General features: G+C 49.3%; 1 protein-coding gene and 1 pseudogene across 2 annotated transcripts in view; one reads left to right on the forward strand and one right to left on the reverse strand.

Annotated features, from left to right (window-relative positions):
* rims2a (regulating synaptic membrane exocytosis 2a) overlaps positions 1 to 23,629 on the forward strand; it is a gene marked incomplete at both ends in the record, with an annotated part of 135,376 nt that extends 111,747 nt beyond the window's left edge. The window contains 6 exon segments of the mRNA XM_084472195.1: positions 3,264 to 3,511; positions 21,817 to 21,958; positions 22,508 to 22,620; positions 22,859 to 22,960; positions 23,161 to 23,300; positions 23,426 to 23,629. Coding sequence (XP_084328321.1) covers positions 3,264 to 3,511; positions 21,817 to 21,958; positions 22,508 to 22,620; positions 22,859 to 22,960; positions 23,161 to 23,300; positions 23,426 to 23,629 — 949 coding nt within the window.
* Positions 11,541 to 15,701, reverse strand: LOC311351652 (annotated as a pseudogene). Its single transcript has 2 exons — positions 14,706 to 15,701; positions 11,541 to 11,903 (listed from the first exon to the last, which is right to left on the reverse strand). The product of its transcript is annotated as an uncharacterized misc_RNA (transcript).
* Positions 23,630 to 25,060: the final 1,431 nt, after the last annotated feature.

The following is a 25,060-nucleotide window of genomic DNA, read 5'->3' on the forward strand; positions in this document are numbered from 1 at the left end:
TCAATGCAAGGGCGATATCTGTTGGTAGGATCTGTAGGAACAGATTTCCTCTGCTCTATCAATCCACAAATCGCCAAAGGGATGGAACTCTTCGGTCGGCGAAAGAATAGATGAGGGATACGAGATGGAAGAAATTGGTGTCTGAAGCAACATTAAAAGTAACTCCTGCTCACCTCAATGTAGATTTAATGAACCGGTTATTCAACTGCTCTCTTTTCTTCTAGCTGGGAAACCAGACGCAGCTCTTGTATTATTGTCTCTGGCATATGCATCCGGCCCCCTCCTGTTCAGACAGATTTACAGCATAACTGGCCTGGGTAGATCAGTCACAACCATTTATCAATACAGTGCTCAGTGCTTACAGGGCTTACAGGGCTTGTTTGATGCGATTACTGTACAGAGGACAACAACCATCCATGATGGCTGCCACTGATGTGTCACACCTTTCGCTTGTAGGTCTGTCAATTGCATCAGGAGGTGATTTGGTCTGCGGTCCGTTAATAACGCTGCTTGGAAATCGAAAATGAACCGAAAGGTTCCAGACTTCGTCTGCCAATGTCCAGCTAAGTTTCCTCTATTTTGCGAGCTAAACTTGGGCTAAGAGCAATGAGTTGGTGTAAGGGCCTCTTACATACTCTGTATGCTGTATGCTGGACAGTAGCGGTTTTCCTCTATTACAATGATGCTGCGACCTCACATATATTTTAAAGTTTGTTTGACATCTAGATAGGTTAAGAGTACCGCTTTATTTGCATTGCTTGTTCTCAAAGGCCACAATTCTGACTGCATTATGTTGAGGGTGAGTTATTATTATTTTTTGCTCCTGGAACATCTTGGCCTAGATGATGAAAATGCTTGCTGTGCGATCTGCATGGCGGGGAACATTGTGTGCTCATGGTTGAGGTGGAAAATCGGTTGAAATCCTTGGGGAGAGTTCCAGCCACTTTCTCCCTCTCTCTCTCTCTCTCTCTCTCTCTCTCTCTCTCTCTCTCTCTCTCTCTCTTTGTCCCTCTTGCCGTAGGGAGCAGCAAGATCCGAGCGTGAGGTTAGAGAAAGGAGCGAGGCAGGGAGGATAGAAAAATCCCAGAGGGTACAAAAATCCCAAAAACCAAGAGAATATTTTGCCAATTAAACCCATAACATTTTTTATGCCAGCTCAATCACCAAGAATGTTGGCAAATTAAACAGCAGAATGTTTAGCTAATTAGGCCCAGGGAAGTTTCAGCTAATTATCAGCCAATAGGTGTGGGATGTGAACGAGGGCTTGATGCTTGAAGAGAAGTGGAACTGAAATGGATGCCCATGTTGGCTGTTGTGGTCCAACACAGGCATCCATTTCAATTCCACTTCACCTTTCCTACGAAAAAAACTCATAGGTCGCAGCTTATAATTGAAATCATCCGCATGGATTATAATGAACACCCATCAGATATAAACCAAGTCATGTGCATGTGCTGACTCTGTGTTCCTCTTGGACATAATGAAAGGAGCATCGTTGGCCCATAATATTGTCACGCGTCCACCAGATGAAACGCAGCTCCTCTTTGGAGGCTAGCTGGGGAAAGGGCATGTTGCTGCAGATTGCCACTCTTACTGCTGGCGCTGCGCCGAGTCAGTGGCTTGAAGTGCGCTTCAAAGAGCTCTGGGCTACATTAACTGATCAAAGGCTCTAACCATTCGATAAACAGTTGATATTAATGCCTTAAAGTAGCGGCTGATCTACACCAGCGCTTTCTAGCATGGATGACCCAACGTAAACGCATGGCGCTACCTGAGCTGATTTATGATGAGCGCACGCTGCCCGGGTATCACATCTGGGTTATTGCAGCGGGAATGCTACGAACAACAACAGAGTGGAAGATTTTTTTTATTTTTTTTATTCATGCAGGTGGGCTGTGACTGAATGCCGTTTTTAACCCTTTAGAAGGATCTAAAACAACGTGTAATCTAACTAACAAAATAAAGTTATGACGCTTTCTTTCTAATAAACGTCATAAGCCTGTTAGTGGAGGAAGATGGAGGACGCCTAAGAATGTGCTTTTATTTTGTAAAGATCTTCCCTCCATTCTCTCTTACTTAATAAGGCCTTAGGACCGACAGGAGGTTTGATGAATTCAGACACTCTACCTTTCAACTGACAGTTGAAAGGCCTCATGTGGGGAAGAAGTATAATGGTGCACTTAAGGGATAGTTTTAACAAATCCACCGTGAGGGGATGGGATGAAATACGGGTCAGCGTTTGCCTGACATCTTCCTGCGTTTTGTGGACATAGATGGCCATGGATAGGACTCAGAACTTTTCTCAAGTGGGGGAAAATTGATTTAAACACGCAGGCGTGTTTTTAAAGCGAGAAGAATTTGGAGTCTAATTAAAGTAATTGAGAGGAAGTGCATAGACCCCCCCTCCTGTGGTTAATCAGCCCCTCTTGTTCTTAATGGCCTTAATATGACAGAGGAGCAGCTCCGTTCAGACTTGTCATTAAATGGACAGCACCCTGAGGGTGATCCCTTTAACACAAGACTCAACCCATTACATTGGAAGAGTTTGTGATCCAGGGTGTAATTTGCCTCTTAACGTTAATCTCACATGCAGACGTTCCCCTTTGAACAGGACCTTCATTGTGGCTGTGAGACCAAAATATATGGTCTGACGGGGACTCAAAGTTAAGGGAGCTACACGGCACAGGCTTCAAATCATTTTATTTTTGAAACTTTCAAGTTGAGACCAATTACCAAATAAACAAAATCAACATCACATTCCACTTTTAACCATAGGAATGGTATGCAGTCACCAAAACTCACGCTCAGTGTGCATGGCATCCATTACTGGAGCTATATGCGAGGTGCACACTTATTCCTACATGCATTCCAATGAGCATCAATTCAAATATACTGTCAGTCATGAACACCTAGACCTGAACTCTGTCCTCCTCTTCTCCCTATCACTCCCCCCTATCATCTCCTCCCCTCCTCTGCTCCTTCTCCTCCCATATCTACGTGTCCTCCTTTCTTCTCCCTTTCTTCTTCTCTTTGTGTCCCCTCCCACACCCCACCACTTCCTACACCTATTTTCATGTACCCCCCCTCCCCCAACCCCAACCTCCTCACCCCCCATCCCCCCCCCCGCCCTACCCCCCATGATCTCTCTCTCCTCTTTGTATGCCCTTCTCTGGTTCTGGTTCTTCCTCCCTATACCCTCCTCCTCCCTCCTCACCTCCCTGTCCCTCTCCCTCGATGGCGGGGGCGGGGGCGGTGGCTGACAGTGACTTTGCGTCCAAAATGAACAACAGGCAGACGGGCCCTGCCGGCGGCGCCAACGTCATCACCAAGAGCACCAGCGTGAGCGGCGACATGTGCAACCTGGAGAAGACGGACGGCAGCCAGTCGGACACGGCGGTGGGCACGGTAGGCACCGAGGAGAAGAAGCGGCGCTCCAGCATCGGCGCCAAAATGCAGGCCATCGTCGGCATGTCGCGCAAGAGCCGCAGCACCTCCCAGCTCAGCCAAACAGGTAAGGGGGCACTCCCCCAACCAGCCCCCCCCCCCCCCCCCCCGATCCCGCCACCAGCACACTGACCACTCCGCTGCTCCCGGTCAAGCAGCGTGGCCTCCCGTGGTCGACTCCCCCCTCACCTCCCCCCCCGCCTCTACCCCCCACCCACCGGGAGGTCAGTCCGTCTCTTTTGTCTGTCTCTCTTTGTGTATCCCAAACGCTGCTATCTCTCCCCTCTCCTTCCTATTTCCAGCTTGTAGCTCCTTCCTACGGCCTGTGGACCTCGGAGTCACAGCGGGAGGCCGTGCTTTCGACCGGGACGGCCCAAAGTTTCCTCTGTATCATTAACACTGTTTTTTTCTCTAGGTCACATTAGAGGGGGATGACTTCATACCTACGTCTCTCCCCTATTCCCTCTCTCACTCTCTCTCTCTCCACCTCTGATTACACGCCTGTTCTTTTTATTTTCCTGTCACGTAATGTGGGCGGACCCCAGCCGTACGGCCGTGTCTGTGTGCCTATTGCTGAGGATGTCATTTCCGCCTTGCTTTCGGTGGTGATAAGGTGTCATTTCATCTGTGGCCGTGTGAGCCCCTGGCCTGGCCGTTCACTGTTGGCTGGCATAACGCTGACAGGATTGGCAGAGCAGTGTGTGTGTGTGTGTGGGTCAGGTTTTGAAGGGGCCCGTTCCGCTGTTGTGACGCTCCCATGACCGCGACCCGTGAAAACCAACAAACGCTCCGCATAGAAAAGTCAGTAGCACGTGTTTGTGTGCGCAGCGTTTGCTCTCGAGCCTCGGTGTGGGTGTGAGAGAGTCAGTGAGAGAGAGAGAGAGACAGAAAGAGAGAATATATTAATTAATGCTGTGTTGATGTGTGTGGTGTCCTACTTTTTAGGACCTTTCCACCTTTTCTTTGCTGTTTTCCGATTGGTGATCTCACAGAACGTGGCTTTCTCTCATTTTTCCCCCTTTTCGCTTTCATTTCGTTGTGTCTTTTAAATGGTTTACCCAGGGAAAACTTTGTTTTGGATTACCACACCATGGTGACTGTGTGGACAGTAGAGCTCTGGTCATTGGAAGGAGCATGATCAGGCCCATGTCCTTCCCTGCTATATTTGAGAACTGTTCTACCTCTGTCATTCTTCCTCTTCCCTATCTTTTTTCAAACATGCAGTAATTTTGTCCAACATTATTTCTACCCATTTCAACATGTTGAGATTTAATTAAGGTTGATTTGGTGATGATAATTGTGATGATTGTGGTGAGTGAGTGTGTGTGAGAAGCAAAACTCACAAGCTCATGCTTTATTTCTATGTTTTCTGAATTATATCCTCAATGCCAGGATATCCAGTTAATCCGGCAGATGCTTTCGGCTGACATTTCACCTTCTTCAGCCCAAATGTCAGTGTGTTAGGCATTTGAGCGCAGATCCAAGATACACAATGTTGTATAAAATCCTCTGAACTTGGGAGCAGGCCTAATATAATACATATTAAGATGATATCAGAGCAGATCAATATGTCTTATTCTGTGCTGTTTTTCTTCGACGCCTGAGAAGAAAGCAGAGCAGGTTTGAGTTCAGCCTATTGCTTTCCTCTCTCTCTGCCCCTCGTCCATGTGTCTGTGTGTGGATCTGGAGCAGCGGCCCCCAGCGTGGCGTCCCCTCCTGCCCTACTTTAGTTGTGCTCGGTCTCTCACGGGGCCGCCCACCAGCCCCACATACGCTTTCAAACGGACAGATTGATTTAAAAAGGTTACTGGAGGTCCCCTCTGCCCTGCCCAGCGGGATGCCTGCAGGGTGGGCTGTTGGGTGGGGGTGGGGTGGGGGAGTAGGAGGTGGTGTTGAATGGGGGGGACAAAGCAGCATCACTCTGAGGCAGTTTTATGGGGGTTGCAGGCGGATAGGGGCTGGAGTGCATTCACCTGCGTGCCCACCCACCTCTCCTATTGTCTGGTTGTGTCTGTGTGTGTGTGTGTGAGTGTGTTAGAGTTTAGATTCTCTGCCCGAGACCGACCCTTACCCGACCCGGGGCGATATTTCCCAGCCCTATCCTCGGGCCGGGCCGGGCCGGGCTCCACCCTTGAGCAAGCATAATTTTTTTTTTATCATTACTTTATTAGCCTAATTGGGTGGGGAGAATCTATGCCATAATCAGAAATATTATATATATTTTTAGTAAAGTAGGCCTAAGTAACGAATGTGTACAAAGTTGCACAAGTTGGCTACAGTTAAAAGAAAAACGCAACACATCCAACTCACAGTACACGATGTCTCCTCCACTCACATGCATTGATTTTTTGGGCCCGATCTAAGATCTAGTGTGTGTCTTGTTTTAAGCGGAGAGCACACAATCACTCTGGACAAAACACATTACATTTATTATCCAGAGATATAGTTAAATGAGTCACAGTAGCAATCACTTGGTTGGTTGCATGTTAAATGTGCAGTAATCAATCCAGTAGTGACTGGCCAGTTTGCCCAGTAAGTCTCGTCCATCCTCCACAGATCCATTCATATTCAGTGTGACGGCGGCTCATTGCACGAAGCTCACTAAACTCTGTGCTAATACATATTTACTGTGCATTTAGTGCATTGTTAAGTGTGGTTAATGTGGTACACTTTTGTGATGGCAGCAGCTTGTGCATTTGAATTACATTACGGACAGACAAACAGAGAGACAGAGGCAGACAGCGATGTATGTAATTAATATAAATACAAATATAGATTTACTTTGTAGCATCAAACAGCATATCCAGTGCATTTTATAGTTTGCATTGGTTTATAGTGTGTATTTATGGTTGTGTGTGTGCATGCTTGCCTTTGTGTATGTGTGTACATACATGTGTGTGTGTGTGTGTGTGTGTGTGTGTGAGTGTGTGTGTGTGTGTGTGTTTCTATTCTGTCATGCGCTAGCTAAAGCATCAAGGTGATTTATGGTCCTCTATTGTCCTGTTTCCCACTCAGCAGTCTTGTGCTCCCTCCTAAATTATACCTTAACCTCGACGGAGAATACTTTCAGTGTCCATGCATGCGCTCTCTCGCCCTCCTCAAGAAATACTAAAAGCAACGCTTTTGGTACGCGACATGACCTGACTCAGGCAAAATTATACTGTAATAGCTATGATCTTGCAAGCCTGTATACAAACCATCACTCTCCATTACTCTTGGCTTTAGACCCACAACCCACCTTCCCCCCAATAATGCACACACACACATCAACTGATTTGCATCTTTTAAAAGAAATCCATAACATATTATCATTTTTACGAATGGACGTGGGTGTCCGTTGTCAGTTTTTTTTGTGTTGTGTATATTGGATATCTGCACAACATATTCTCAGTGGGCGGGTTGCAGAGTAGAGTGCTGATGAACACGCTTGGTCAGCGATCTACAGGCTCATCATGGGGTGTAGTTGGACTCTGGCCTGCTCCCCATGTCGGCCCCTGAGAGGAGAAGGAGGGGTGTTTGGCCTCAACCCACCGCCTGTTTTTTTGATCTTGTATACCGTCTGTACACTTTGTGTACAGTGTGTGTGTGTGTGTGTGTGTGTGTGTGTGTGTGTGTGTGTGTGTGTGTGTGTGTGTGTGTGTGTGTGTGTGTGTGTGTAGGGTATTTGTTTGTGGCAGGATTTTGCAGTGGTGTGTGTGTGTGTGTATTGAACCAAACTCACCGCTTCCCATTTAGCTACCGACTCTCTGTCGGACCCTGCAGAGAGAAATACCTTCTAGTGTATGCTTTTGTGTCTGTTCTTTCTGCTGTGTGTCACATATGTTTTCATCTTTTCATTCGTTGGTTTATTGGACAGGGACAGGACATGTTAAAACATTTCTGTGAAATGGGTCAGTTAGCCAGGAAGGTTAGTTTACTTCTGGGCATGGCATACATTAAAATACATTTTATTAAATAAAATGACATCATATATACACAAAACAAATAGTCCTGCATCCCTAGGGAAAGACGAACGATGCATTTAAGATGTAGAGAAGACATGGACCAGACCAGGGTTGCAACTGACGATTACCTATGTTGTCGATTAATGTAAGGATTAATAACTTAAGTCTATCAAATATCAAAAATAACAGCAAAAACCTTGACAAGTTACCACAGTCCAAAATAATTTCTTAAATGAGCTTGCTTTATTTGACAAGTAGGGCTAAACGTTGCAGCTCTATATATCCAACAGACATAAAACATGCAAAACAGGTGTGTGTTTTCAGTTTACATCACCATGAATGAGATGAGATAGTAGTGGAAGCACAACGGCCTCTCCAATCTCTTGGTAACCCTGCAGAGCACTTTGAACACACAAGCTACTCTGCTGATGGCAACTGCTTGCATCATATAATCATTTCCTTTAAATCTCCCAGAAAAACAAATAAAAACAATACAAAAACAAATCAGCATGGGGTCAAGTCTGCAGCTGCTTCCTTGCCAGTGGTGAGGGTGGAGGAAGTAACTAAAGCAGGGCATGCAGGAGACCAGCCAGGGTTAATAGACAAATAATAAGAAAGAAAATGTAATGCTGTTTATTTGATGCTATGGTCTACTTCCTTTCTTTCTGCTTCTGTCAATAGAAGTAGGAAACAAAGTCACAAGTGCAAGAAGAAGTGTGTGACTGCCAAGTGTGAAGTGTGAAGTGTGTCTGTGTGAAGTGTGTGTGTGTGTGTGTGTGTGTGTGTGTGTGTGTGTGTGTGTGTGTGTGTGTGTGGTACAAAAGTGGCCTGCGTCACTTCAACTCTCTTCATAACCAGGGACTATACTCATTAGCCATTAACTATTAACCTGGTTTCTTTGTGGACTGAGTCTGTGGCCTACTTTTGAGTCTAAAATAGGCTTCTTTTGAGGTCATTGCCTCAAAACATCAGACAGCGTAGGTGTTACTTGTGGAAAACTGCAAAATAATTAGGTTACGCGATTTGGATTCACAATGTGGATTCAGTTTGCTGATAACATCACGTCACCAACAGAGAGCATGCAAACATTTTTTCCAGTGCACTCGCTTGTGATTGTATTTATTTATGTATGTAGGAAGAATGAATAGGCGTGCACAGGCCTGGCTCCATTTAACTCCAAAGGCCTTCTGTCTGTCGAAGAGAAAAGCTTCTTCCCTGTTAGTTTTGTTTGCTCTGCGAGCCCAAAAGGACTTTATTCAGGCTTTATTCTGATTCACGAAAGAGGAACCGTCTCCAAAATAGCTCCCAGTGCAGCAGATACACCAACACAGAACCTCATCCACCCAGCCCCTCTCCCCTTACCTTACTGTCCTCCTACACACGTGATACTGATATGGATCGGGCCCTCCTCAGTCCCCAGAGTCAGTATGTGGTGAAATAGCTGAACTTTGAGCTAGCGGCCGAGGTAATCCATCTTGTGCGTGTTGAGCCGGCGCCACGCTTCAGTCTGCTAATTAATATCCTTGGGGGCTGGGCCAGACGCACAGCTCCAAGGCTGATGCATGCTGGGAAGGAACGCTGTCGCACACGGCCACCCAGATCCCGCTAACCCCCCCGCCCCTCCTGTGTGGGTCACCTTATATGCTTCCTCACTCCCTAATCCTCGTCTTCCTTCTATTATGCCTCTCCCCCTCTCTCTCCCTTTTGCCCATTTCTCACCCTATTTCTCGCCATGTCTCTCTCTGTTTCTCTCTCCCCCTCGCTGTCTCTCTCTCTGTCTTGCTCTCTCTCACTCTCTCTCTCTCCCTCTCTCTCTTTCTCTCTCTCTCTCTAGCCCTAGTTCTGGACCTCGTTCTGTCTTTCTAGGGCTTCTTCTCATTCTCTGTTCCCTCGCTCAGTTTTTTTTCTACGACCTGACCTTTTTATCCATCGTCTCTCTCTAAAAAACAAAAATTGCAGAGTAAAACAACGCTTATTGCTGTCTCTAGAGACCAGGTCAAGTCGTTGCACTGTTTTGCAAAACCTGAGTGGAAGCACATTGAGTGCTATTAGGTTGACATGATAAGCCTATTGCTGGATGTGGTTTCTCAGGGGCGTTTCGGTTCATGTTTAAACATGAACCGGGATTTGCTTACAAGTTCCTTGAATTAATGTTTCCCCTGGCACCACGGCATTTGATGCCTGATCCGTGGCAGACAATGTTCTCTAGATAATCCAATATATTAACAAGGGCTTCAGATACAAATGTATTATGTGCCGTGAAACAGCACAGATTGGCCTGGAAAACGTTCCAGTAATAGGAAGCCTTGGTAAACAATTGGACTGGCTGTTTTCAGGGAAGCAGACACGTGAAAAGCAGCCCTGGAACAGTGGCTTGTGGCTGGACCACGTTAGACCAGCATCAACCTGCAGCCGTCAACTCTCTGTCTCTCTCTCCCTTCCTCTCTCTCTCTCTCTCTCTCTCTCTCTCTCTCTCTCTCTCTCTCAGCTCTGAACCCATTCTCACCCTGCCGCTCCGCGGGCCATGAAAGCCCTGAGATGTTTCATTCATTCACATTAACTGTATTCTATGCTAATTGAACATAAGGCTGAGTCACTGAAAAGGTGATGACTGTTGAGCATGTTACATGACCTGGTCGCTAGAGGTGGATGGATGCAAAAAAAAAAGTGATTTCATTCTTTGGTTGCTTATTGTTATTATTGCATGTGAACAAGAACTGACCCAAAATTAGCTCCAACTGCATGACCACTTCCTTTTTACGTTTTTTTTTTTAAAGAGAGATACAAGTCAGCCGGGCCTGATGGTGCTGTGACATGGAATAAGTAAGCCTGTCACTGGTGTCATCATGTCATCGTCACACACGAGATTGTATTTCATGTTCCTGTCCATAAATGGTAGGAAGCCGCCTTGCTTCCTCCTTCCTTATTTACGTTGCAGCGTGATAGAAGTAGTCACAAGATCCCGTGGTGACACATCTCAGCTTTGGCCTTCGCACGCAAACAAACACACACACACACACACACACACACACACACACTGTGGTCTCCCCATACCACTACTGCCTGCCATGGGGATGAGCGGGGGGAGGGGGAGACGGAAGTCACATCAACTGATGGATAGCAGGATGGCCACTGTCCATCTGGAGTATTAAAAGCAAAGGTAGAAATAGTGGCTGACGCCCCGGTCAAGTTTCAGCTCTGGCATCAATTATTTATGTATCTGCCTCTCCCTCTCCCTCTGTTTCTGCCTCTCTCTCTCTCTCTCTCTCTCTCTCTCTCTCTCTCTCTCTCTCTCTCTCTCTCTATCTCTCTCTCTCCCTCTCTCTCAATTCAATTCAAAATAGCTTTTTTGGCAGAATATTTTAAAATATTTATCAGAATTGTGTGCAAAAACTGAGGTAATGGTCTCCCATTCTCTATGTGTCTCTATCTATCTCTTTGTCTCTCTGTCTCTCTCTATCTCACACACTTTCTCTCTCGCGCTATCTCTCTCCATCTGTCCAATATTTCAGAACAGGAGGGGGGGGAGGTATATGGTGGGGTGCTGGGCAGCAGGCTGCCTGTTCTGCCGCTTCTGCCTTGCACCTTTCCATGGAGCGGTGACGAGTGCCAGAGTGTGTGTAGGGTATTGTTCATGGATTCGTGGGTTTGCATTATGGTCTGTAATTCTAAAAGGAGAGCATCTTTGGCCGTGTTTTTCATTCTCTCGTGTCTGTGTGTGCGTGCGCATGCGAGTCTGATTCTTTGAATATAATATTGTAGCGGGTTCAAGGAGTGGGCGGACACAGTCTTGGCGTTTTGAACACGCGGTTCGCTTTATTGCTCCAAAAGCGAACAACAAGTAAATCATACAATGAAAGAAACTGAACAGTAGGGTCCACGAACACGGTGGCCAGGCTCTCTGGGCTTTGGCCTCTGTCTCTCTGTCCACTCGAGCGTCTGCCGCTCTCTGTTTTCTCTCCCCTACTGAAAGGCAAAGCAGGCACATAAATACACACTTCCTGATTGGGTCTGATTGCGGACACCTGTCGGCAATCAGACCCAATCGCCCCAGCCGACCTGGTGCTCCATACTCCCCCTACCGGCCAGACTCCGCCCCCCTCCACATACCCCCACCGCCCGACACAGGCCGGGGACCCATCCGGCCGTAGCCTACTCCCCCCCCCCGGAACGGGAGAGGAAGTCAGCCACGACCATCTGCGACCCCGGCCTGTGGGCCACCCGGAAATGGAAGGGCTGCAACGCGAGGTACCACCGGGTGATCCTCGCGTTGGCATCCTTCATCCGGTGGAGCCACTGGAGGGGGGCGTGGTCGGAATAGAGGGTGAACTGGCGACCCAGCAGGTAGTAGCGGAGGGCGCCGACCGCCCATCGGATGGCGAGACACTCCTTCTCGATGGTGCTGTACCGACCCTCCCGGTCCGACAGTTTCCGGCTCAGGTACAGCACCGGTCGGTCGGCCCCCCCCACCTGCTGGGTCAGGACCGCGCCCAACCCCCTATCCGACGCGTCTGCCTGCACGGAGAAAGGGAGAGCAAAATTAGGAGCACACAGGACGGCTTCCCCGCAGAGGGCTGTTTTAATAGCATCAAACGACACCTGACATGGCTCCGACCACTGGACCGTATCTGGGGCCCTCTTCCGGGTGAGGTCGGTCAAGGGGCTGGCCAGGTCGGAGAAGGTTGGGACAAACTGCCGATAGTACCCCGCCAGCCCCAGGAACCGCCTCACCTCTTTCTTGGTCCTGGGGCGGGGGGCGGCAGCGACCGCCGCGGTCTTACCGACCTGCGGCCGGACCTTCCCCCGCCCCAGGTGGAACCCCAGATACTGGATCTCCCTCCGCCCGATCACGCACTTCTTCGGGTTGGCCGTGAGCCCCGCCCGTCTCAGCGACTGAAGGACGGCCGCCACCCGCTGCATATGCTGCCCCCAGTCGTCTCCATAGATGACTATGTCGTCGAGGTAGGCGGCAGCATATGCAGCATGAGGTCGCAGCACCCGGTCCATCAGCCGCTGGAACGTGGCTGGGGCCCCGAACAACCCGAACGGAAGTACCTTGAATTGGTACAGACCGAGCGGAGTGGAGAACGCCGTTTTCTCTCGGGCTGCTGGAGACAACGGAATCTGCCAGTAGCCCTTCGTGCAGTCCAGGGTCGTGTAGTAGGTGGCCATGCCAAGCCGGTCCACAAGCTCGTCGATCCGAGGCATCGGGTAGGCGTCGAACTTAGACACCGCATTCACCTTACGGTAATCCACACAGAACCGGACAGCCCCGTCCGGCTTCCCCACAAGCACGACGGGGCTGCACCAGTCGCTGTGGGACTCCTCGACGACGCCCAAGTCTAGCATTGCTGCCAATTCGCGCCGTACCACGTCTTGCTTGTGTACGGGCAGCCTGTAGGGGCGTGTCCGCACCGTTAACCCCGGTTGCGTCTCGATGTCGTGAGTTATTAACGGGGTGCGACCGGGCAGGGGCGAAAAGACGTCGGCGAACTGGAGCTGTAGAGAGACCACGTCCGCCGCCTGACTCTCCGACAGATCCTCTCCTCGGCCGACCGGAGGGATGGGCCCCGGGGCAGGGACTTCCGGTCCAAGCTCCTCTCCCTCCGGTAGCGTCGTGGCGAACGCGACCGGGACCACATCATTCCACCTTTTCAGGAGGTTGATGTGGTAGATCTGTCGGGCGTCGCCCCTGTCCGACCGCACTACCTCGTAATCCACGTCCCCGACTCGCCGTGTGACCACAAAGGGACCTTGCCACTTCGCAAGTAATTTGGTGCTAGAGGTGGGCAACAGAACAAGGACCTTGTCCCCTGGCGTGAGATCGCGTAATCTAGTCCCTCTGTCGTACAGGCGTTTCTGATTCTCCTGGGCTTGGCGCAAATGCTCACGTGACATTACCCCGAGTGAGTGGAGCTTTGCACGCAAGTCCATGACGTACTGGATTTCGTTTTTGCTGTCGCTGGACCCCTCCTCCCAGTTTTCTTTAATGAGGTCCAGGACGCCCCTGGGCCTGCGCCCATAGAGCAACTCAAACGGGGAAAACCCTGTGGAAGCCTGAGGCACTTCCCGCACCGCAAACAACAGAGGGTCTAGCCATTGATGCCAATTTCGAGCATCCTCCAGTACAAACTTCCGGATCATGGACTTTAACGTCCGGTTAAACCTCTCACACAAGCCGTCTGTGGCTGGGTGATAGACGCTCGTGCGGATGGCCTTGACCTTCAACAACCCGTAAAGTTCCTTGATCGTGCGTGACATGAAATTGGTGCCCTGGTCAGTGAGAATCTCCTTTGGGATTCCCACCCGCGATATGACGTGAAACAACGCCTGCGCAACACTCCTCGCGGAGATATTGCGCAACGGAATTGCTTCCGGGTATCGGGTTGCGTAGTCGATCAGGACTAACACAAATCGATACCCTTGTGCGGAACGTTCTAATGGCCCGATAATGTCCATGCCCACGCGATCGAATGGGACCTCCACCAGGGGAAGGGGCCGCAAGGGAGCCCTGGGGATGGCCGGGGGATTCACCAACTGGCACTCGGGGCAGGAGGCGCACCAGCGGCGCACTTCCGCCCGAATTCCCGGCCAATAGAACCGAGCCATTATCCGGTTCAGTGTTTTGTCGTACCCCAAATGGCCCGCCATTGGGTTGTAATGCGCCGCCTGGAAAATCATTTCCCGGCGGCTCCTGGGTACCAGCAACTGGGTAACAACCTCCTCACTCTGGGTGTCACGACTCACCCGATAAAGCCTGTCCCTAATCACCACAAAGTGTGGGTAAGTCAGCACTGCGTCTGGCTGTACCCGAAGACCATCAATGGAAATCACTTGGTCGAAGGCGGAGCGTAGAGTAGCGTCACGAGACTGCTCAAGGGGGAAATCGTCCACCGGCGGGAATGTCGACGCTCGGCCCTCGGGCTGAGAACCTCCCGCCTCCTCCCCCGATCCCTGAGCAGCGTCGGACACCCTCGCATCGGCGCAGAACACAGCACATGACTTACATGTCCCTATCTGTCGTGTCCGTACCCCCGCACTCTCGCTAACTGCCCCTGGAAACCCAGCCCAATCTATCCCTAGAATCAGGGGGTACGTGAGGCTCGGACTAACCGCCGCCTTGACCCTATGCGTTTTTCCCCCATAGCGAATTTCGATAGGGACCAAGGGATACGTGTGAACATCCCCGTGTATGCACCTCACCGAAACGCTCGACGCCTCGACCAATGCCTCGGACCGCACCAGGCGCTGATGGATCATGGTCTGCATACAGCCGGAATCCAACAGCGCCTGGTACGTACCCCGTTGTATCCTCACCGGGATACGGTACGTCTCGCCGGGACCGTAGGGAGGGATCGGGGCACCGGTGACGCGGACAACCTGGCCCACCTCCATCATCGGGCAGTCCCTCCGAAGGTGTCCCGGCTGTCCGCACCGCCAACACCCCTCCCTTGCCGTCTGAGGGCCCGCCTGCGGGATGGGGGGGGAAGGTGATTCATGCGCCTGCTCTGGAGTGGGCCCCCCCCCCCACCTCGCTCTTGGTAGCGGGGTGGGTTTGTACCCCCGCAGGGCCGCCGCACCGGTCCGCGGGCTCGGGGTTGGTGCTGGTGCTGGTGGTCTTCTGTCGGTCGAGGGGGGAATCAGGTGGCCCTCCGCGATTTTGACGGCCGCCGAGAGGCTCTCGGGCCGGTGGTACCGGACCCAGGTGGATGTTCTGGCTGGGAGCCCCTCGACGAACCTCTCGAGGGCCACCTGCTCCACGATCTCCTCGGGGTTGTTCCTCTCCGGGGCCAACCACCTCCTCGCCTGGTCCCGCAGCTGCTGGGCGTAGGTGAAGGGGCGATCGCCTTCTGAAAAGGTGAGGGCCCGGAACCGGCGGCGATGTTCCTCCGGGTTCAGGCCTAGCCGGTCCCGGATGGCCTTGTCCACCGCCTCGTAGTCCCGCTGGGCCCCTGCTGGCAGACTGTGGGCCGCGAGCTGGGCCTCGCCCGTCAGGAGCGGCAGGAGGCGGTGAGCCCACTCCTGGCGTGGCCACCCGGAGACCTCGGCCACCCCCCGGAACGTCTCCAGGAAGGCCTCCGCGTCGTCGGTCTCGCCCATCTTGGGGACGTGGATGTGGCCCACCGCCCCCGCCGCTCTGGGTTCCCGATCGCGGTCGCTGGAGACGAGGAGCTCCTGGAGGATCGCCCGATCGGCGGTCAAAGACTGGCCCAGCTCCAGGAGCACCTCGTTCTGCGCCTGCTGTAGCTGCGTCTGCCGTTCGGACATCTGCGTGAGATGCCCGAGTATCGCTGCCAATGGTGACTGCTCCATAGCCGCACTCGCCCCACATTGGGCTCCACTGTAGCGGGTTCAAGGAGTGGGCGGACACAGTCTTGGCGTTTTGAACACGCGGTTCGCTTTATTGCTCCAAAAGCGAACAACAAGTAAATCATACAATGAAAGAAACTGAACAGTAGGGTCCACGAACACGGTGGCCAGGCTCTCTGGGCTTTGGCCTCTGTCTCTCTGTCCACTCGAGCGTCTGCCGCTCTCTGTTTTCTCTCCCCTACTGAAAGGCAAAGCAGGCACATAAATACACACTTCCTGATTGGGTCTGATTGCGGACACCTGTCGGCAATCAGACCCAATCGCCCCAGCCGACCTGGTGCTCCATACTCCCCCTACCGGCCAGACTCCGCCCCCCTCCACAAATATATATATATATAAGTGCTCCAAGTTCAGCACTTCAACGGCAGAATCCCGATGCCTGAATCCAGATAATTGTTATTGTTAAGATAATTGTTTATAATATATCATATATTATATTCCCCAAGGACGCTCACTGGGGGAGAGCCGTGGACGGGAAGCAGCACTTCCAAAGTGCAGGGCTGGCCTCTATCACAACAGACAGGAGGGAATGTAAACAGACAGGGGAGGTTGACAGAAGAGGGAGAGAGAGAAAGAGAGAGAGAGAGAGAGAGAGAGAGAGAGAGAGGTACGTGCATATGTACATGCCTGCCTGTGCATGCGTTTGGGTCAGTTCCCTTCACTAAGCCGTGTTTACAGTCCCGAAGCGCCAGAGCACCTTGTGTGACGCGTGGCTTCGTCTCACGGCACCAATCACCTGAGCTTCCCAATGCATGATGCGTACCACCTGACCTCGAGCTTCTGGGAATGTTACGCCTTCCTGTGATGAGGGTGGATTCTTTAGATTCCTGTGCTCCCCTTTTTGAAAGAGGCCATCATAGGCTCCCCTCGTTGTCCTTGTCTATGAGTGTGTGTGTGTGTTTGTGTCTATGTGTGTGTATGTGAGTGTGTGTGTGTCATTGTTCCAGACCAGATTCTTTGTCTCAGAGTGTGTAGATAATGAGGAGATGTTTGTCCACGCTGGTATTATTTCTCTTCGCAGGTCTGGCGTGTCTGGGCTGTAGAGTCATCAGGCTACATTGTTGAGACTTCCGGGACACCAATGGCACAGAAAAGGCCATGCATTTTTCTCTACGGTAGAGAATGGGCTGCTTTTCCAGATTCAGAGTGATAGAATCTCATCCACGACATCCTGAAACTCATGAACACATCCTGTGATAAACAGATTAGATGAGGTAAATGGGGAAACACAGCAGCAAGAGAGATGGGGTTTGACCAGACGACAACTGGTCATGCTTTCAATATATAAATGTATTGATTTAGTTTTATTTGTGGGTTGGCCTGACATCTTAGTAATACATGATATCGCCACAAAGTGCTCTTGGTCAATTTATAATGTCATCAAACCGTTCTCTGTGCACCACAAGTCGATGCTTTTTAAACCCGATCTCCCCGACTGTCCTGCCTCCCCTGCCATAACATCACTGGAACGGCTCAACGCTGAATGTTTTCAGTGTGCTCAAACACATTATCCTTGGGACAGGTGCCCGGACCCGGTCTCCAGAGGCACTGGCTGATTCATGGATGTCAAGTTCCCAAATACAATAATATCCTATTTTTACATCTAATATTTCATACACATGCTAGATGCTACTATAACTATTTAATGGGGAGATAGATTAACACATTTCTGAATCAACCAAATCCAAAACAAAATGATGATTTACTGGACAGCTGCCATCTCAAAGTCTGTTTTCATTCTATTTTTGTAATTACCAGCTCCTGAAGTAGTGGGGTGAACAGAGTTTCACACAAAAGCATCCAAAAGGGAAACGGTTTTCAGATTAAGTTCTACTTTCTTTCCTGTTCCTCTAAGAGTTTGAGTTGAACAATCTATACTTGTTTTTGTCTTCTCCACTTCCTTTATGCTCCAGAATTTCATGAGGTCTGAACTTAATCTATTTCTGTTGGTGCTCCACCTGCTCTCCTTTGTACCGATGATGCGTACAACATTGAAAGTGGTTGAATTAACCTTTCCTCTGTACCAATGCTCCCTGCCATCCATTCTGTTCATTGTGGAACTCTTGCATTCTATCGCAACACACAAGAGACATTGCGGGTACATTCTGCCAGTTCCACGTTTTCTTTATAAAGAAAGTGTGACTTCCTATCCCTCAGAAATTCTTTTGCGATGTTGAAAATGTCCTTTGTGATATATTTAAAGAAAGAGTGAAAATGTGAAAATGTGCAGTGGTCGAACGATAAACGATACGATCAATTCTCTACAAATATGGAGAGCTGTAGATAACATTCACTCTTTCTCAACTCTCAACTTCAGATTCTATCTTTCTCGTAAAAGTAAGGAACATGCGTGTGTGTGTGTGTGTGTGTGCTAGCCTTAACATTCCTCAATGTGTACATCCTTTTATGGAGATACAAGGTTTTGAATTATTGGGTTTAATAGTCAAAATGATTATGAGTCATGATAATGGTGAACCTTTTTGCTATTCAGAGACTTCTCCAAGACTCAACACATCCATTTTGCCATATCCTCTTTGAAATGATTCTGTTTTGACTGACCTAGATGAATGTCGGTGTTTCACAGAGAGTAAGAAGTAGGAAGTAGGTTAGCTTCTAGAAATGAGGTTTAGACAGAGGGAGCACAAGGGAGGGTGTTGAATTTATGATGGTACATAACACCATAATTGGCCCGTTGGAAGACAAATCTGCCAGACCGTCAGTGCTAAAATGCTCTAATACGTGTCAAAACATTGGAATTTTCAAACCTGTTTCTCATCCTCTGACTTGAGACTTAAAAGTCTGCAGTTTAGTTTATTGCCGTGAGCTTGCTTGCGTTGCCTTTTATGAATGAATTGTTCACAACCATCTGTGAGTTCATAGGAGACATTTTTCATCCCCCCGGCGTTACCATTTTGCACTTTCTGCCCACACATTAGAGGCATAGAAAGGGTCTCGTTTAAAAACATTTAAACAGATTCAAACAAAGACATTTTTACTTGTGATTTCTCAAAAGTAGGACTCATGGCGAATCATTAACAAAGCCTACATTGACAGAGAGATAATCGGTCTGATTTCCCATTCTCACCATCTGCTCAAAGGCCTCTCTCAAAGGTGAGTTGTGTTGCTCCTATTCCAAGGCACCAGGCAGGGACATTAACTGAGAGTTGCCAGCATGTAATTTCCAAACTGCACCTCCGAATAGCAGCAGAGGAGCCGGACGCAGTGTTGGCATATATACAGTAGTGGCAGCCTGCTTCCACAGGCCTCTCTCAACGCTGCTGAGGTGAAGGGAGAGGGAGAGTGGAATTGATGGAAAGATGAGAGAGGAAAAAATCGAAAACCGAGAGAAGAGATGCTGACACAGAAGATGGGCGATTTGCAGAGAAAATTGCGTACATTTTCCAAGATATAAATACATAAATGGGGGCAACTGTAAAGCAGGGAAAGAGAGAGAGAGAGAGAGAGAGAGAGAGAGAGAGAGAGAGAGAGAGAGAGATGTATCTCTGGGTAGAGCTCCTTCGTCTGGAGAAGGAGCTGCGCCTGTGCAGCCTGCCCCTCTTATTGGTGGAGAGGCATGCAGTGCTCGCTCTCTCTCTCTCTCCCCTACCCCTCCCCCTGCCTCCCTCCTCCCCTCCCCTCCTCCTGCGCAGTGCTAGAAGAGGAGAGGAGCTGCGAAGGCATCAGGCACACATCAGACAGCTCTGAGACACGGCCAGCGAAAGCAGCACTCCTCCGAAGCGACACACCACAGTCTACGGCTGATAGGACAGCCCCTTCGCAGAGTCGCAGACGTCTACGCATCAGACAAAACCTGCATCCACTCAACAGGGGAGACACACAGAGCGATCTACAACCTCGGCCATCGATCTTGACAGAAGTGTCAAGAACGAGCGCTCACTTGACGGAAGGCGTAGTAGCATTCGTTTGTTTTATATCCACCGCGTTTTGCGAGGAACGGCGAGCGTAGCACCATGGGCAGACAGGGACACGACGCCGCCACTGCTCCGGGGATTCGCATCCAGCGCTCCCAGAGCAAGCTCAGCCTGTCGGCGTCGTTTGAGGCGCTGGCCGTCTACTTCCCCTGCATGAACTCCTTCGACGAGGAGGACGAAGGTAAGAGACATGGTGACCGGACACTGCTGGCCCGACCCTCACATTCCCCCCCCCCCCCGAACCCCTTACCCCCCAACCTTTTACCCCCACCGTACCAAACCGCAGCATCCGGCCCATCTGGGTCACCAGGGCGATAGGGCGAATGCGACAAGGGCTGAAGAGAGAGGGATGGATGCTCTTTCGGGGAGGAGGGGAGGGGGGGGGCGAAAGAGGGATGCAGTGATAGTGAGAAGGTGATGGAGGGGTCAATTTGAGAACCTGGCACTCTTGGTTAAGCGATGATCAGAGCATGCCTCCTAACTGCAATGAGGGACCGGCAGCTGAGTTCTCGGTGTCAACATACAGCTATTAGACGTTGTAATTTGAGCATGTTCTGTGCGGGTGTGTTTGTTTGTGTGTCTGTGTGCCAGTGTGTGCACAACACCTTGTGCAGATTTGATTACTGGGCTATTGTTGGCGCAATGGCTGCAGCTTGTGTTGTTTGGACGGCCTCTTTCTAACCCTGTTTATGTGTGGCATGTGCTAGGACTGCGAATTAAGATTTAGATTACAATTGAAAGTGAGATATATTATATATCCTACTTTTCTTTGGTTTCACACATGATTATGTCAGGTTTGACCATTGATTCCCATTTCCAGAAACTGGCCTGGTTGCGTTGACGCAGAGATGCAGTGCGTACCTGCATCCGTTTTTCTTTCTCACTCTCTCCTGTCACTATTCATTGATAACAACAGAGCTGGTCACCGATGAGGTGGGCGAGCTCTGTGTCTGACACCGGTTGCTACATTCGTCACGTAGAAATGTGTGACCCTGGTTCCCATTGTAAGTGTGAGGATGTGAAAGAAGGAGAGGGGGCGGAACAGCTCTGTTGAATAGCTCAGGCTGCACGGTCTGTGTATTGTGATGTCCTCTCTCCTAGTCTCTCACTTCCTCTTCCTCCTCCTGTCATGTCCGTCTGGAGGCTGGGAGATTAGCTGGAGGAGGATGGGGGTCTTAGGTAGTCGCAGTACCAGTTTGATGACAGTGATGCGGTTGGCCCACAGGGGGCCTTGTGGAGTGCAGGATGTATGGGTTAATACCATCCAAGACCTTCACAAAACGTCTCTGTATATTGCTATCTTTCAATGGAAAAGTAATAGGAATGAGTGCAGTAAGGTAAGCAGGTGCGTTTGGGTGAAATGTTTGTTGTGGTTGTTACAGAACTGCTCATGAAACAGCCCTCATAACAATCACTCTTTCCGAACAGTACCTATGTTCTTTGTAATATTGTTTTGCTTCAATCTCTCCAGGCTGCGGTTATACAGCTGGAGTTGATTTGCCCTTTTAGCCAGTTGTAGTCCCGGCAAGCAGCAGGTATCCATATTACAGGCACCAATGTGTATGTGCGTGTGTGTGTGTGTTTGTGTGTGTGTTTGTGTGTGCAGGCATACGTGTGTGTGTGTGTGTGTGTGTGTGTGTGTGTGTGTGTGTGTGTGAGTTACATGAATACAGAACAAGAACTGCTTTAGCCGTGTGGCTCTGGATTAGTCTGCTCTGGGAAAAGAGCAGCAAGCAAAGGCTGATCGGGTCGGGGGTGAGCCATCGTCATTGATCAGGCCGAGGGCTGGGGGCAGGCGGACACACCTGGGTGCTGTACACTGCGTGCTGTCCTGCATGCACTGGAGATCTGAGACACGAGCATAGGGTTGCACATGCGCACAATGCATAGATATTATGTAGACAATCTATAGACAATGCGTAGTCTATAGTATCCTCTCGTTTCCTCTGGGTACTTGATTTATTTTCCTGCTGCTGGTTTTTGCACAAGCCTCGAAGGCAGAAAGGCTGGTGACGGCAAAAGCGCAATCGCCTGTAAAATACGCGGTCGCAGAGCTCATTTGACGAGGAGTATCCCCTGTTGATGATCTCTCCCTCCCTCTCTTTCTGTCGTGGTCTCTCTCTCAGAAGCAGGAGGAAAGAAGTTGCGCAGCACCATCCAGCGTAGCACGGAGACGGGCCTGGCCGTGGAGATGCGGAGCAGGATGACCCGGCAGGCCAGCAGGGAGTCCAACGATGGCAGCATGAACAGCTACAGCTCTGAGGGAAAGTAAGTGTAAGCAGGGTCCACCCCGCATGCCACAGAGCCCATGTGAAAGCGGATGTAGGTGGGATTCAAGAGTTTTAAAGAGAGAGCGCAGAGAGCAGAAAAGTGCAGAATTGCAAGATTTTGAATCCAAACAATCCAAAAAAACTGTCCACTCTCCACACACCTGTGTTTGACAGGTAAGACGGATTAGCCGAACCAATCAGGGCATCTCTTCCCTGATTGGTCAGTAATGAGCTAGGGTTAGGGTTAAACAGAGGCAGGTGCAGTCAACTGGAAAGATATTCTCACAGAGCATTTCCCTCACTAATAGCCGACTGGCCATGTCATTTTTAACAAATGAAATGAAATAGTAGCTGTTATATCTTACCTTCAGTACCTTTAACATCTTTGTTACATAAAACAAAGATTAAAACATCATCTGGGAGCAGTCCTTTTTGTGGTGTTTTGGTCTTTGTCTAAAGATGGCTCCACCCATTCCGACCAGCGTGTCAGCCACCCTACCTCTCAGCCTTGGTCTCTAATTTGTTTTTCTGTTACCTGCTCGTATAGTCTCATCTTCCCCGGGGTGAGGCTGTCCTCAGATGCCCAGTTCAGCGACTTCCTGGATGGTCTGGGACCCGCCCAGCTAGTTGGCCGACAGACGTTGGCCACGCCCCCCATGGGTGAGTGCAGCGCCCAATCAGACCTCTCAGTAGAAAAGCTAATTAAAATGGCATATTAAGTCTATGATCATAACTAAGGCGTTGAGTAACAAAAACAAGCTAATGTTGCCGTTAAAATGTTACATTTTGGCTTGGTTAATGCATTAAGATGTTTGGTTTGTAGAAATGAATGGTCCATTGTACATTAATATGTGTGCCAAGTGCCATGCTTATCATGTGTGTGCTCTTGGGTGTTCAGGTGACATCCAGATCGGTATGGTGGACAAGAAGGGAGCGCTGGAGGTGGAGGTTATAAGAGCCCGTGGCCTTGTGGGAAAACCAGGTTCCAAGGCACTGCCAGGTACAGTCAGCTCTCAAACTGCCATCCTCCGCTCTGAACCCCTTTAGTCAGAATCAATCCTTTGTGATGTACTACATGTTGGGATCAGCAAGGCGCTCGTCACTAAGAAATGGGACATTGTAAAGGGGAAACAAAATACAATCCTGTTGAAGTGTGAAAGTCCTGACTGTCTTCTCCTCTCCCCTCTCTGAACTCTGCAGCACCATATGTAAAGGTCTACCTTTTGGAAAATGGAGCCTGCATAGCCAAAAAGAAAACAAAAGTAGCAAGAAAAACCTTGGACCCTCTTTACCAGCAGCAACTGCCGTTTGAGGAGAGTCCGGGAGGCAAGGTTTTACAGGTACGACGTGTTGACTTATCTTCTGAAGCACATTAATGAAACCATCCTGTATCGCACCCTGAAGACGATCAGAGTTGATGAGATGGTTCTGATGGCGCTCTTTTCTTTTCTTCTTCTTCTTCCAGATCATCGTATGGGGAGACTATGGACGCATGGACCATAAATCCTTCATGGGAGCGGTTCAGATACTGTTAGACGAGCTGGATCTGTCCAACATGGTGATTGGCTGGTTCAAGCTCTTTCCTCCTTCCTCATTGGTGGACCCTACACTGGCTCCCCTAACAAGGAGAGCGTCTCAATCGTCATTGGACAGTTTCTCGCGGTCATAGCAGTGAGAGGACTGGTAGCGTTGTTGTAGCAGCCAGTGTTGAAGTACAGGCCGCGTCTCGCCCCCCGGTTACACTGCATGCTTGATGTTGTGTCTTCTGAGCCTGTTGCTAGGGGTGTGAACATGACCCTGTGTTTTGAGCAAAAAAATAATAATTAAAGAGGTCGCGCACATGACAGAGCGCAGGGCAACGCGGCGCCTGGCGGCCAGACTCGCCAGGCGGTCGTCGTGGTAGTGGTTTTTTTGGAGGAAGCCGGAATGAACTCCTTAGCACGAGGAATCCGCCAGGTTCCGGGTTTTCATCCAGTTCCAAGCCATGAGGGATGGGCGGGGTGGGGGGGCGGGGGGGTTGGTGGGGGGAGGGGGAGCAGTGGGTTCAGTCCTGGGAACCACACAAACTGTTCTGCAGGAGCCCTTTTTTTTTTCTTTCTTTTGAATGAAAAAAATGTACACAAAAAAGAATACCAACATAAATCAATCATATTTTTGCTTTTAATTTTTTATTTATTTCGCTTTTTTCACTGTTTCCTTGTTTTATGTCAATGTACTTGCATCTGAAGTGGGGGGGTTAAACAGTCCCTCGCCGGAAGCTTGGTGTGGCCTAGCTGTGTAGTAGAATGGAGTTTGGGAGTCTACTACCGGGGGAGGAATTGCGTCCGCCTGTATGAGCCAGCCCAAAACCACCAAGAGCCCCCCATAATGCTATAGGTCTAGTCTAGCTACATTGGAATATTCCAGAAAGACTTCAAGTCAAAGCCGATGTGTTAAGACTGACATGGTTCCCTAGAGGCCCCCCAAGAAGAATGGAAAGATAGAAAGATAACATATTTCTCTCTCAGTTCATACATTGTATGACATTTAAATTAGTTAAATTTTTTGTTTTCATTTTTTTGCATGGACAAAAAGTTAGCTGAATCTAAAAAAAAAGAACAATTATTTTCTTGAGGCTGCAACTTGCAAAAAAATAGAGAAAAAAAACAAATACAACCGATCAGCCATTTTCAACAATTTATATTATTTTTTATGGTAAATTCACTAGTGCATGGTTTTCAAGGGGAGTGAATGCAACAGCGTGATAAAAAAAAAGACAAACTCTTTATCATTTTTTGGTCCACAACATAGTCTGCATTTTGCAGATGCCCAGATAAGGACAAGTTTAAGGATTTATTTTATTTAACAAATATGTTTATGTGACAAAAAGTGATGAAGATAAATGTAAACTATTTATTTCATTGTAAAAGGCACACGCCTTATAAAGATAAACATTATGTGCAAATTGTACATTGTTTCTTTCTGTTTCTTTTCACCTCTATCCCAGGGTACTTACCATCGTACGATTCATCGCTACAATTGTTCGATTCCCTGATATTGCCAGATCTGAGGGACTGTTGTTTATTTTACAGTTCTTTATTCTTTCAGTATTTATTTCATT

Source organism: Micromesistius poutassou (genome assembly GCF_964030765.1).
Source record: "Micromesistius poutassou genome assembly, chromosome: 8".
In the NCBI taxonomy this organism is placed as follows: Eukaryota; Metazoa; Chordata; class Actinopteri; order Gadiformes; family Gadidae; genus Micromesistius; species Micromesistius poutassou.